The sequence below is a fragment of the Eschrichtius robustus genome, chromosome 4 (assembly GCF_028021215.1).
Source record: "Eschrichtius robustus isolate mEscRob2 chromosome 4, mEscRob2.pri, whole genome shotgun sequence".
NCBI classification, from domain to species: Eukaryota; Metazoa; Chordata; class Mammalia; order Artiodactyla; family Eschrichtiidae; genus Eschrichtius; species Eschrichtius robustus.
In genome coordinates, this window is record NC_090827.1 from 114,622,219 (window position 1) to 114,636,916 (window position 14,698).

Below are 14,698 nucleotides of genomic sequence, written 5' to 3' on the forward strand. Positions count from 1 at the left end.
ACCATAGTGTGATACCCCACCCATGCTCTAACCATAGTGTTGCATCCCACCCCATGCTCTAACCATAGTGTGATGCCCTGCCCCATGCTCTTAACCATAGTGTGATACCCCACCCATGCTCTTAACCATAGTGTGATACCCCACCCATGCTCTAACCATAGTGTTACATCCCACCCCATGCTCTAACCATAGTGTGATACCCCACCCCATGCTCTTAACTGTATTGTGATATCCCCAACCATGCTCTAACCATAGTGTTGCACCCCACCCCATGCTCCAACCATAGTGTTGCATCCCACCCCATGCTCTAACCATAGTGTTACATCCCACCCCATGCTCTTAACCACAGTGTGATACCCTACCCCATGCTCTTAACCATAGTGTGATACCCTACCCCATGCTCTTAACCACAGTGTGATACCCTACCCCATGCTCTTAACCATAGTGTGATACCCCACCCATGCTCTTAACCATAGTGTGATACCCCACCCATGCTCTAACCATAGTGTTACATCCCACCCCATGCTCTTAACCACAGTGTGATACCCTACCCCATGCTCTTAACCATAGTGTGATACCTTAGCCCATGCTCTAACCTTAGTGTTACATCCCACCCATGCTCTTAATCATGGTGTTCTACTCCCATTCCTGAAGCAAATACTAAGGTGTCTAAGATATAAACACTTAACTAATCAGACATACATATTGCAGTGGCCATCGTGAAGTCTAACGCCTGGAGAATAGATGTCAGTAGCAAAGATGATTGGTGTCCCTCCTCAAATCCCCTCTAACCCTAACCCGAACCCTTTCAGGGCATCCCAGTAGGACCTACAGCTGCCACCACATGCACCTTTACCCTGAGGGCCTACAGACGTCACTTAGCCCAATCTTATGGCCGCCAAAAGCACTGCCCGAAGAGCAACCTTCATTCGATGACTGACAAGTTTGGTGAATCCATACCCAGCTCGCTTGCCTCTCAGATGGGACGGCTCTGAGATGTGTTTTCCACAGTTTCCCAAGGGTCTCCAATTGGAATAAGCTCTGGTTGCCCACAGTGGTAACTTGTTGATGACATATCTTTTATTCACTTCCTTCAGTTACCCACACTTTTACTAGTATTTCCTAGGATCAACTCACACATAAACTACTTGTCAGTGTTTGCTTCTGGGGGAATCCAGGATAAGATAGCCAAATAAAATAACAAATAATCGCCAAATAAGATAATAAGATATGTTGAACAAGAGATGTCATCATTGGGGCTTATTTTCAGTGTTTAAGTTGTATTGTATGATACCTATTGCCTAATAGGTATTGAGTGCTGTAATATGTCTTGTTTCCATCCTGTATCCAGGCATATGGGGAAACAACAGCACAAATTCATTGTCATCTTTCTATCCTTTTTAGCTTAAAGTTGCAGTCAAAAGAAAGCAGGGTTTGCGGTCAAAAGATCCAACTCTAACACTTACAAGTGGGACTAGTAACTTAGGTAAGGCCCTTCATCTTCTAGAGTCTTAGTTTCCTAATCTGTAATAATAATTCATAACTCATAGTTTGGTCGTGAAGAAAGAGTCAATGAGATCAGGCATGTAAAATCTTTTCTCAAATAATAATGTCCACAAAATAAAAGGCCCCCAAACAGATTATTTTAAACAAGGCGTTCCCTTGTCACAATCCTTTACACAAAAGTATTGTCTTCAACTGCCCTTTAATTTTGAAGCATATAATTTTAAGATAAGCAGCAATCTACACACCTACCAAAAGGAACACCAATACCTTGGTTTTAAAAACCTAATTATAAAGGGATTTCAGGTAAATACGGTCATGTATAGCCTGGTTATAGGATCTCCCTCCCCCAAATATCTAACAAAATGAGCAGGAAAAAAAAAAACTTTTTTTTTTGAAAAAAAACAGTAATAACAACCAAACAAATCTTTACACCAAAAAAAACTAGCCATCAACCAAACAAAAAAATTATACCATAGATTTTGAAAATTTGCACCAATTAAGGATAATTCTAGTGTGGGGCTAGAATTCGGTCTCCACTCCTCAGAAACATCACTAACCAGAGAAGGGGATTCAAAAACGGTTAAGAACTCTCACTAACACCCTAATCTGTGGGGGAAATAGAGTAAGGAAGTGAGTCAGCAATCCTGGGGAAAGATAAAAAGATGCCTTCCCCCACGGCAAACCTCAAAGGCCCTGGGGCTTCTCAATTATCAAGACTTTGTCCTAATTTGAGAAGACCAGTCCAAGCCCACAGAAGTAGAAAATCCCCCTGACCCTGTGGAATGGGTTCTGCAGGTCACTTCACAAAATCTCAGAGGAAAGAAAAAGCAGAGCCCAGACCTCCCAGAAAGGGCTTCCGGCAGCCCTCACCACATTCCCCCTACAACCCCATTCCCACCTTTTATAGAAGTTAGTGGAAGATAGTACTCACACCTCAAACTGTGACTTGAAAGACAAGACAACCCAGGAGACAAAAAGAAAAAGTGCCAAAGATGAATCACTTGCCATATCAGAGCAGATGGAAATCTGGATGGAGCACCTCACTCTACATGTAGGAAAGGAGAACAGGAGCACAGGGCAAGCACCAACATGGCACATGGAAGAAGGAAGAAAGGAAAGGAAGAGAGAAGAGAAAGAGGGGAGAGATTGCCCAGGGCGTGAGGAATCTATGCAGAAAACAAGAGAATAAAGTCATTTGAGAGACTATAGGTGCAGAAGAGAGACAAAGTTGATCCAACATAAGGGTAACAATTGTCTCAGAATAAAGAATCCAACAGGTAGAACAGAAGTTTTCAAAAGTATAACCTAAGAAATGAATAAAGCCTGAATCTGTAGTCAAAGGGATACACCATGTTCTAAGAAAGATGGTTATGGGAAGACCAACACAAGACCCACCATAGTTAAGTTTATAAACTTCAAGGATAAGGAAAGATTTCTTCAGGGCTTCAGGCAGAAAAAGCCAATCACTAAAGCAGAAATATCAGACTCGCTCTAGGCTTTTTTATAGCAACATTCAATTTGCCAAGTACCAAAATACAAATGGGGATCAATCCTGGGTGGAAGGTTTAGGGATGATTTTTGTTTTCTTTTTATGCCTTTCTATGTTGCATGCTTTCCTTAATTGTTTAAAAGGAGCAAATATTACTCATGATAATCAGAAAAAAATAATAAAATTATTTTCATTTTGAAAAACAAAACAAAGATAGAGGACCTGCAAGAAACCTGTTCTGTTTCCATATCAAACCCCATTCCTTCTCATTTTACCTTGGATTCAAAGAAACAGACCATGAGAGACTCAGGAAATCAGGCCACGCATGCCTTTAGGCAAAAGAGAAACAAGTGAATTCCAGGACTTGGGAGAGCATTCAAATAAAACCATGAAGACTGCTAAGTTCCTTTCACATATTTTAAAGATTGTTAGTGTCTTACACTTGCTTCCTTCACAATGGAGTATTTAAGACTCAAACTTGGAAGTCACCCAGCCTTGAGTTTGAGTCCCACTAGTGATGTGATTTGAGGAAATTACTTAACTTTCTTAGGCCTAGGTTACTTTATATGTTAAATGGGGAAAAAATGATAGTAGTAACTACCACATAGCAGTGATAATTAAATGAAATAATGTATGTCAAATGCTTTTCCCAATGCCTATCACATAGTTACCACCACCATCATTCAGCAACTGCAGCAGCACCATTATCTCTATTATCGTCATTACCACCATCATCTTCATTTCTATCAGCATCATTGTCATTATCACCATCCTCACTAGCGTCATCAACAAGACCATCACCATCATCACCATCATTATCACTAGCATCATTACCATCATCACCATCATCATCACCACCACATCATCATCACCATCATTATCCCTAGCATCATCATCATCATCATCATCACCACCCCATCATCACCATCTCCACCATCATCATCATTACCATCACCATCATCATTATCATCATCACTCCTTGTTAAGAGACTTTGGGCTTGTCACTCCCCTTCTCTGAGCTTCAGCTAACTCATAAAAAGGGGGGAAATAATTCAGAGGAGTTTTAAACTATTATCATAGTAGCTAACAATTATTAAGTAGGTAACACTTATTGAGGACCTCTCATGGGGCAGACTTGTACTAAGTACTTGCACACAGTTGTTCATTTAATCCTCATAAATACCCTCAGCAGTAAGACCCTGCTATCATACTTCACATGTGAGAGATCTGAATGCTAGAGGGATCTGGTGGAGCCAGGACTTCAACCTGTTCTTACTGACAACAGAGCCCAAGCCCACTATGCCTCACCACCTTCTTTGGTTGTGAGGTTCAAAGGAAATAATGGAAATGAAAACCCATCGGCACAGTGAGCTGTGTAGGATCCTCATGGTTGCTTATATTTGTTCTCTGAGGGTGGCCTGAAGGCCTGATGAAGGAAAGAGAGAAGAGACCTGATGTAGATGTCCTGTGAACCCCAGGGTATCTTAATCATTCCTCCACTGATCCTGAAAACCTTTACAGAGCACCTGTACGTGTGTCCTAGGTGCTGTGCTGGGAGGAGGGCCATAACCAATAAACAAGTCATGGCCTCAGCCCTAAAGCCACAAAGGAAGTACAGGGAGGCAGGTTCGTCAACGTTCTGCTCCGTTGGAAGCTGGTGCACCAATGTTAACTGAGTTATCCACAGATGCTTCCAAAACACACCTAGGAAATTCAGGAAAGGTGAAACACCAGCCCTCAACCCTCTTCAGGCTTCAGAATAGCTGTGAACTGTCCCCTGGGATATGCAGCAAGGCTCATGGCAGTGTTATCTGCAGGACCAACTGGGTGTGTGACGCATACGCTTTCCAACAACACAATATCACATGCTCTACAGACCTAAGGTTGGTTTTAGCACATTTCAACGTGCAATCATTGTTCTTGCACATTTTGACAGATACCTTTAAGATAAAGAGACTCCCCCTTTTGTAATAAACTGCATATCAAAGCTTTTCAAAATTGAATGTTGAGCATTTAATTCAAGTAAGTAAATATCAATCGCCTGTCTACTCTCTGGCAGGCAAATGGAGATGCTGCCTGCCCTGGAGGCCTCACAGTCTAGCGAGGGGTCGGGGGTGGTCCATTCTGAGTCATTTTTGATGTGTGGAGTCCAAGGCTGGCTGGCAGCATGCTGGGGTGATTGTTGTGAAAACTCTGGAGAGACACGGACTTGAGGTGGTCCTCTCTGTGACCTTGGGTTGCTTGGTTGAACTTGATGATGAGTGTTGCGGTTGTGTGCAGCGCTCTCTCTAAGAGCTTTGCGTCCATGGGATGGAGAATCCCCAAATTCGGCCCCTTCCTTCCATCCCCACCGCCACCATCTGCACCCTCTAGACACCATCACTTCCTCCTGCATAACCCAACAGCCTCCTGCATCCACCCCTGCATCCTCCAGCCCTTTCTCCAAGCAGCAGTGATCTCTACAAAATGCAAACCGATCACATCAACCCCTACTTCAACCCCCTCATTGGTTTTCTTCAATGGCAACCCCTCTCCTTGATCTCCAGAGGCTGCTTAATTGGCCCTGCTCACCTTTGCCACCTCATTCCATGCCTCTCTACCCTCCCTCAGGTGTCCAGACAGACTGGCCTCTGTTCTGGACCTTGACCCAATCCTTTTCACCCCTAAGGGTCTCAGCCCTCCCATCCCTCCACCGGCATGATCTTCCCCAAATCTAGCAAGATCTTCCCCAAATCTTCACAAGCTGCATCTCTTCCTTCAAGCCACATCTCCACCATCACCTGCCCAGAGGGCCCTCCACACAACTATTAACCTAGATCCCCACCCCCTCCATTGCCCTGAGCATTTCCTCCAGTGCTTATCACATGCTGCGATTATCTATTGTTCCTTCACTTCCTTTGTAAGAAACAAGTCATCTTGTCTCCCTCACCAGATGAGGGAGTCTCAGGAGGGCAGGGGCATTGCCACTCTCCTCCAAGACTGTGGGACCAGCCCCACCCAGCACAGCCAATAATCACCGAATCTTGATGGAATGAGTGGAATAAGCCTAGTGGTTCCCAAACTGAGATGGGCAAAGGCCCTCAAGGTTTCCCCTTCTACTACCCATCCTGTCTTTTCTGTGGACCTCCAAGGTGTAGGTCTGATTCGAGTGGAGACTCCTGTTGAGGACGGCGGGGAATGGGGGTGTCATCCTGAGCCCCAGGTCCTGCACGTGGTCACAGGGCCCAATCCTGAGTCTCACTGAGCAGGACAGTCGGGAGGGGGAGGGTGCAGACCTCAGAGAATCTCAGCCAGGTGTGGTGCCCAGGGGGCACTGGGAAATGTGACCAAGCAGTTTGGGTTACCATGGCGACGAGGGGCACTCCTGGCTTCTGGAGGCAAGGGGTGAGAAACATTCTTCGATCACACAGGACAGCCTCTCAAAATAAAGAATTGTCCCGCCCCATGACGATGATGTTTCTGCTATTGCTGCACTGCTGGGGCGACTCAGGGACCTGGGCCCACCAGGCGTCCAATCGAGAGGAGGAAAGGAGGACTCCTCTCAAGCAACGATTAGCAGCAAAATCTTGAGATTTGGAGGTCTGAGTCCCAAACCTGAATCTTGGCTCTGCTACTCAGGAGCTGAGTGACCTTGGCTAAGTCAAGTAACCTCTCTGAGCTTCAGTTTTCTCATCCAGGGAATATGGTAGCCAATACCTGCCTGACTCAGTTGTTCTGAAGATAAATTATAAGCATTCCTAGCACAATATATTCAGTGTCAGTTGCCTGGTACATCATGTTGATACACATCGTACTCAATTTGTGGAGGAGCACAGCTTGATTCAGAGGGCATTTGCAAAGCCAAGAGGATGAATCATCTCTCACTTGGGTGGGCCAGGTCAGAGGAATGGTTTATGTTACCTTTAGGGGTTACAGGCTGTAACTCCAGCACCCACTCCCAAAGGCGTCACTCTCCCAGGTAGAGCCGGCTCTCACCGGGTGGGGGTCCCCTGCCACGTAGAGATGGGTGCTGGCGGCCTGACCTTCCCAGGGGGATTAATCCGTGCCCTGGCTCTGGTTGCAGGCGGCATCCCCTTCATCCTGACCGGCGAGTTCTTCCAGCAATCGCAGCGGCCAGCTGCCTACACGGTGGCAGGAACCGTCAATTGGCTCTCCAACTTTGCCGTCGGGCTCGTCTTCCCATTCATTCAGGTATGACCAACAAGGGGGCTCTTGCTCATGAGATCCCCTTCGAGTGATGGGTGATTCATAACGCAGACGCTGAGGCTCTCTCAACTGGAAACTCTATTGGCCCAAGGATGGGAAAAATGTAGTTTGCCTAAATCCTTAATCCTTTTTCTCCCTCCTGCATGGCTCGGGATCTGCTCCTAAATGCTAAGGGCCGTCTCAAAAGAAGTGGGCTTCCCATCGCTGAGGGTCTGCAGGGAACCCTCGGTGAGAATCTCAAACCTGCATTTTTACAGTGCACTCGTCCTGGTGTGAGACAAGGTCCGTGTCATGTTTCCAGTGCACGCTGCCACCCTGCCATGCATGCAGCGTCCTCATTGTCGTCGGCATCACCACAGCTAATGGGGTCATTGTCCCAGGGGTGACCACCCTTGACAGGAGAATGATAACTCAGGAAACAGACACAAGTTCTTTTTGCATAAATAATCTATTCATTCACTCACTCATCCATTCCACACATATTTACTGAGTCCTTACCTTGTGCCCGGCACTGTTTCAGGCAATGAGGATAGAGGGGAGCTAAAGCCTGTGTTCCATGGTCTTGGAGCTGAAACGGGAAGCAACAACAGAGGTGGACATGCTATTTTAGGTGGGGCAATCAGGGAAGGCCTCTCAAAGGAGGTGACATCAGAGCAGAGACCTGAGCAAAGTGAGAGAGCAGCCTGGGAATGGAGATGTCCCGGCAGAGAAACAGCAAGTACAAAGGCCCTGAAGCAGGGCCATGCTTGGACTGTGTAAGGAACAGCAAAGAGGCCAGTGTGGTTGGAACAGAAGGAACAAAATAGACAGGAGAGGCAAGAAATAATATCTGAGAGTTCTCCAGGGCCAGGAACACAAAGACAAGGACTTTACAAGTGTTCCGCACAGAGCAAGGGGCCCAGCTACATTCCAGGAGGGACGGTCAGGCTTCCCTGCCCTAATTGCCACAGGGTTCCCTGCTGCCCAGAGAGCAGGTGACACCACTGGTGAAGGTGAGAATCCATCAGAAACCTCTGAGAAGGAACCCACCACCCATTTTCGGGGCCTAATTCAACCCTCCTCTTTTCATTAACTAGTGCCAAGCCCAGCACATTCCAGAGACTCTGCTGCAGGCTGGGCTGAGTGAAGGTCAGTGGCCCAGCTGCAGGCCCACGTGATGGGTACTCCTGCATCCCCAGCTATAGAGCAGCTACTCTGCACCAGGCCCCCTGCACGTGGCTTTATGAATTCACGTCACCCTCATGCAGCCCTGAGCTGTAGTTTCTCATCCTCTCCATCCTGCAGAGAAGCTGAGGCTCAGGGAGCAGACAGGGTCAGCCCCAGGTCCTGAGTCCCTGTCCAACCCGGTGGCTCTGCCCTGCCCCCTCTTCCTCGTCAACATTCTGCATGTGCCACTCTGTCTCAGTCTCAGAGTTAGGGGCTGACGCACTATGTAACTTTTAAAGCATCCTGACTTAGCTACAGCCGTTGCATCTCTGAAACGTAAATGCCACGGGGAGGCCATGGACCAGAGAATTAGAGACCACTCCTCGTCCATTTACTCCATCCTTGGGGCACCTTCGCTCGGCTGGACCCAGAACACAAGTTGTCTTTTCAATGGATTTCAAACCTTAAATGGCTTTTTCCACTTTGGTTCAAAGCCAGCAGAGCCAGGGGGTCAGTAAAATATTCATTATTGTGGGGAAAATTCGCTTTAAATCGCTTCTTTGCCAACGCACATCTCCCCACCACCCTTACAAGTTAAGTGAGACATTCTAGAGCCTTCACACAACCCAAACTAAGCTCTATGTGTCCTGGAAGTAGGCCACATCTTCTGAGCGATTTTGGGGGGACATGAAAGACCTCTGGACCCCCAGACCAAAAAGGGGCATCTCACTTTCCTGCTGCAGTTTGGGAGTTAACAGCACTGACATGCCACTAACGCTAGTGTTTACTGAGCGCTTGCTGAGTGCCAGGCACTATTCAGCCCTGTCAGTGTTGGGAGGTAGGGCCTGTATTTCTCCCTTTACAGACCAGGGGCCTCAGAGAGATGCTCAGAGAAATGACAGAGCCAGGTTTGAACCCCTTCTCTCACCCTCACCGGTAAGACACGGGAGGAAAAAGCCTTTGGTTATAAGCAGATGACTCTTTTAAAAGCCCATTTGACCTGGGGTTGAGCAGTTAATTTATCTTTAAACACACACTCACACACACAAACACACACACACACACCACACAAACCGCTCAGAGAGGTCTCCAGCTGAAACTGGATTTCTGTGACGTTTATTTCACGTTGTTCATTTGGCAAATCGTAGCCCATCCACAGCTTCTCCCAAATAGGAATGTGGTACTGCATTTACCTTGAGATATTTTCTTAGTCCGGTGAGTCTGGTCCAGATTCACACTCAGTGCGTGCTAGCTCAACGTACGCAGCTGGCTTACATGTCAAGGAAAGGGTAGAGGAGAGGACAGTGACCACAGCTGAGCATTTACTATGTACCAGGTCACATGTGCAGTCACGCCACCGCATGGAAAGTCTTATCAGCCCCATGTATCAGTCAGGATGGGCTGGGGTTTGCTGCAGGAAGAAACAGCCCCCAAGCCTCAGTGGTGTTAAACCACCTGGGATAGTGGTAATGTTCACTGCAGTGGGAGACTAGAGATTCTGCCCCAGAGCTTCCCGACTCAAGGATGTTGGCTGGCAGGACCCTTCTCTCTGAAATAACTGCCCCATGCCAGGTGGAGGGAATGTGGCAGGTCTCACACCTGCCAGTTAAGACCTTGGCATGGCAGTGACGTGTGTTCTGTGCAACTTTCCATGGTTGAAAGTCACACGACCACACCTTACCTAAGGGGAAATGCACGCTGCCTTGCGTCCCAAAAGGGAAGAGCCAGAAAGTTTGTGTCCTTCCCTGATGAGGACCCTAGCCCACTTTTCGAGGAGGAAAGTTGGGCTCAGCAGGCTTGGGAGACTTGCCTGAGGCACCGGAGCTCAGTAAGGACATGGTCATGGCCATGGACTTGTACTCTTCCTCTACCCACAGGGCTTTTACCGGTTTCACGCTCCTTTCACAATAACCCAATTTCTGAAGGCCTTGAAGACGTGTTGGGGGATCATGTTCATTCCAACTGGCTCACTTCCAGCCCGGCGCTCACCTGCCTGGGAACTCCGGGAGCCTGAGAGGTTCCTGGGGTCACAGCTCACGCTGGGCCACCCTGCCATGATACATCTCTGAGGGCAAAGTAGGACCAGGACTCCGAGAATTATAATGTCCCTCCTGCAAAAGTCGCGTGCTAAAACTGTCACCACATGTAAAAATGCATCCATTCACGCTTTCAGGATAATCTCATAGAGAGTCAGCTCCAGGGATGCTGAGAGCCTGGCCTGGAGCAGGGGAATAAGGCAAGGGAGGGCTCAGCCTGGTTTAAGGGCTGAGGGGCGGAAGGGGTGCCACCCGCCCAAAGAGCCGAGGTCCCACCAGGCACAAATGATACACGTCTGCATGCCCATCTTAGAACATCCAGACCAGCTGTTTCCTCAGACACGTCGGGGCACAGGTGTCATGGGAGGGTTGGGAGAATCACTCTTTATAAGCTTGGGTTTCAGGGCTTGGGGCAATGCAGGGAGAAGTACAGGGGGTGGCAAAGAAAGACAAGTGTCTGGGGAAGGCCTGGAAGACAGGTCTCTGATCCATTCCCTGGGAGGTGCTGGGCTCATATCGCATAACTGCCTTTGGCATTTGGGGCTAGAGCTGGAGAGAGGCATGGGTCCCACGTCAGAGAGGGACCACCTGACCTTGACCTTGACCTTGACCTTGCCTGGAAATGTCTGCAGGATGTTGTGAAAAGCTGGCAGGATCTCATGGGAAACAAGAGACTCGTGAGGACCTGGCCCATCCCAGTGTAGACAGGGAACCCACTGTGAGCGCGTGAATCCCCTCGCTGCCCCTCTGCCAGGCCATCAGCAAGCCTTCGCTTGGAGTCCTCTGGATACAGGAGTCTCAGGGCCGCTGGAGGTGGGCGATTCCATCGTTCCAAATCCAATCCTTAGAGCCTGCCACCTTGTACCAGCCAAGACTATGGGCCTATGAGGGTGAACTTCTGTGTCTGTCTCCGGAACAAGGTGACCAGAGCCTGCAGGCCGGGCCCTAAGCTATGCTGTATCCAGATGTGTGGCCCGAGGCCTGGTCTCAACCAAATGAATGGCTGAGTGGGAGGTAGCGTCTGTCAAGGACACACAACGGGGCACGGGACACACTTGATCTCATTGAAGTAACACTGAGTGTCACGACCAGGCCAAGATCACGCTGTTACTGAAGAGTAGGACCAACATTCAAAGCCCAGTCTCTCTAGACCCTCCAGGGCGCCCCCCCGAAAGACCACCTAGACTTCAAAATGCACATACTCATTCATTTATTCATTCATTCTATAAACGCTTGCCAAGTCTACAACATGCCAGGCATTGCTCGAGGGTCTGGGGACACAGCCTTGGGAGGTTCTAAGCCAGGGCGGTGGTGGGCTCTGGGAGGGGACAGATATGAACCCCAGGGGGCTCACACCAAGCAGTTCTCACAAGAGGGAGGTTATCCCAGCTGTAGCAGTTGGCCCGGGAGGCATCTCAGAGAAGAGGCACGGAGCGCAGCCTCGAAGCATGAGGGGCACTTAGATCCGTGGTGATGGAGAGGAAGGGCATCCCAGGCTGAGGCAACAGCGTGAGCAAAGGCTCGGATCTGTGGAGGTGAATCCTGAGTGTAGAGACGCCAAGTGGTCCAGAGTGGCCGAGGGTGTTGGGGTGTAGAAGGAGTATTATCGGGAGGAGGGCCAGGCAGGAAGATTCGTCCCCAATCGTGGGAGAGCTTAGATGCCGAGGTTGAACTTTTGGGCCCAGATATAAGTGAGGACTTGACTCCAGTGTAAATGCTGAGCTTTATCGTTGGCAGCAGAACCGCAGACACACCCTTGTTGTGCAGCTGCTTCCGGCTGCTGGTGGATAGTGAGTCCCGTTCTCCTCCCGCCCGCTCCGCTGGGACAGACTTACCTTTGCCAGGAGTAGCAACCCATCAGTCACGAGCGTTCCACCCTGGCATTGGCCACAGGGATTCCCACTCCTGCTGCACACCTAGCTCGCGTGGGTGGGTGGTGGACGTGACCGTGCAACAAAGCCACAGAGACCCTTCCGAGCCACGACGCGGTGCTGAGCACACACAGTAGCCCACCCCCTGGGTCCCTTCACTCCTAGGGGGTCTCAGTTTCCATTTCAATTAAAATGGAAATAATGGTCCACAGGGTGGTTGTATAGATCAAACGGGATACTACACTGTCCTGGGCCGGGTTCCCTAGAAGCAGAGTGAGAGACAGATGCCAGTGCACAGAAACATCTCAGTCCCATGGGTGTAGCTCACAAGGTGCTGCCACCTGTGGGGCATCGTACAGCTGAGACGCGTGAGGCTGGGCACGTCTTTGATTTGTCCAAGGTCGTCCAGCCGTTGATGCTCAGGTTCAAGACGCCAGCTGAAGTCCTCGGGTGTCCACAGCCCAGTCCCCAGCCCAGCACAGGTGCAAATCAGAAGGGATTCATGAATGTGTGAATCCAGGTGTAGCAGGTTGAATGATGGCCCCCAAAGATATCAGGTCCTAATCCCTGGAACCTCTAAGTGTTCCCTTATATAGAAAAGTTGTCTTTGTAGAAGTGGTTAAGTAGAAGATCTTGAGACGGTGGCCCCAGATGCCATCATAAGTGTCCTTATGAGAGGGAGGCAGAGGGAGATGTGACACGGACAGAGAAGCATGTGAGGGGAATTCCCTGGTGGTCCGATGGTTAGGACTCCACGGTCTCACTGCCAAGGGCGCGGTTTCAATACCTGGTCGGGGAACTAAAATCCCACAAGCTGCGTAGTGCAGCCAAAAGTAAAAATTTAAAAAAAAAAATTTTTTCTTAATTTATTTATTTTTTTATTTTTGGCTGTGTTGGGTCTTCGTTTCTGTGCGAGGGCTTTCTCTAGTTGCGGCGAGCGGGGGCCACTCTTCATCGCTGTGCGCGGGCCTCTCACTATCGCGGCCTCTCTTGTTGCGGAGCACAGGCTCCAGACGCGCAGGCTCAGTAGTTGTGGCTTACGGGCCCAGTTGCTCCGCGGCATGTGGGATCTTCCCAGACCAGGGCTCGAACCCGTGTCCCCTGCATTGGCAGGCGGATTCTCAACCACTGCGCCACCAGGGAAGCCCTCCTTCTTTTTTTAAATTTTATTTTAAAGTAAAAAAATTTTTTGGGCTCCCCTGGTGGTGCAGTGGTTGAGAATCCGCCTGCCAATGCAGGGGACACGGGTTCGAGCCCTGGTCCGGGAAGATCCCACATGCCGCGGAGCAACTGGGCCCGTGAGCCACAACTACTGAGCCTGCGCGTCTGGAGCCTGTGTTCCGCAACAAGAGAGGCCGCGATAGTGAGAGGCCCGCGCACAGCGATGAAGAGTGGCCCCCGCTCGCCGCAACTAGAGAAAGCCCTCGCACAGAAACGAAGACCCAACACAGCCAAAAATAAAAAAATAAATTAATTAAAAAAAAAAAAAAAGAAGGAGCGTGTGAGATGTGACCATGGGGGCAGACTGGAGTGATGCGGCCACAAGCTAGGAATGCCAGCAGCCACCAAAACTGGGAGAGACGAGCCACAGATTCTCCCCTAGAGCCTCCGGAGGAAATGTGGCCCTGCCAACACCAGTGACACTGATTTCAGATGTATGAAAAGACATATGATTTCAGGGACTCTGAGAGAATGCATTGCTGTTGTTTCAAGCCACCGAATCTATGATAATGTGTTACAGTAGCCACAGGGCACTAATACAGTAGGAAACCACCCAGATTGACAATCAGAGCTGACATTGATTGAGAATTACTGTGCTCTGTACATATTGTAATTCATTTAATCCCACAACAGCCCTGTGGGGCAGGTGCCATTATGGCCCCATTTCACAGATGGAGAAAAGGATGCACAGAAAAGTTAAGTCACTTACCCAGGGTTGCGCAGCTAATCTAACGAGTGGCAGAGGTGGGATTGAAACCCGTGCATCTCCAGGGCATGCGTTCCTGACCACTGCACTCTACGGTGTCCCCCAGGAGTCACACATCTTGACCAAAGTCTTTCATGCAGAGGGTGAGAGGTGCTAATTCAGCCTTGAAAATGACACCATCAAGTGCTCTAAATGATTGTGGATTTGGTCAGATCAAATTCCTCAAGCACATTATTTGGGGGAGACAATTTAGGGTAGAAGCCGGTGAACAGGGCGGACACATCTACCGCCCTTACTTACCCAAGGAACCCTGCGTCAAGCCCCTGGAGGCCGGCTCTCCCTGGCATTCAGACGCACACTGGTTCTGTACAGCCTGCTGAGCAGACCTGCTCACCACCGCCTGCTCCTGGGCTCCCTGCTGGGAAAAGACCAGCAAAGGGTCTGATGCTCCAACGTGCTGAGAGAGAGGCCAAGCCAGTCACTCTGTGGATGGGTCCTCCACCCTGCTGTCCGATTT

The 14,698-nt window shown here is 49.2% G+C and overlaps 1 protein-coding gene across 3 annotated transcripts in view; it reads left to right on the top strand.

Moving 5' to 3' along the window:
- The window catches only part of SLC2A9 (solute carrier family 2 member 9), a 209,077-nt gene that overhangs the window by 178,299 nt on the left and 16,080 nt on the right, over window positions 1–14,698 (top strand). For all 3 annotated transcript variants that reach the window (XM_068542280.1, XM_068542278.1, XM_068542279.1), the window contains one exon: window positions 7,059–7,186. In XM_068542280.1, the coding sequence (XP_068398381.1) occupies window positions 7,059–7,186 (128 nt within the window). The remainder of the gene's footprint in view (window positions 1–7,058; window positions 7,187–14,698) is intronic.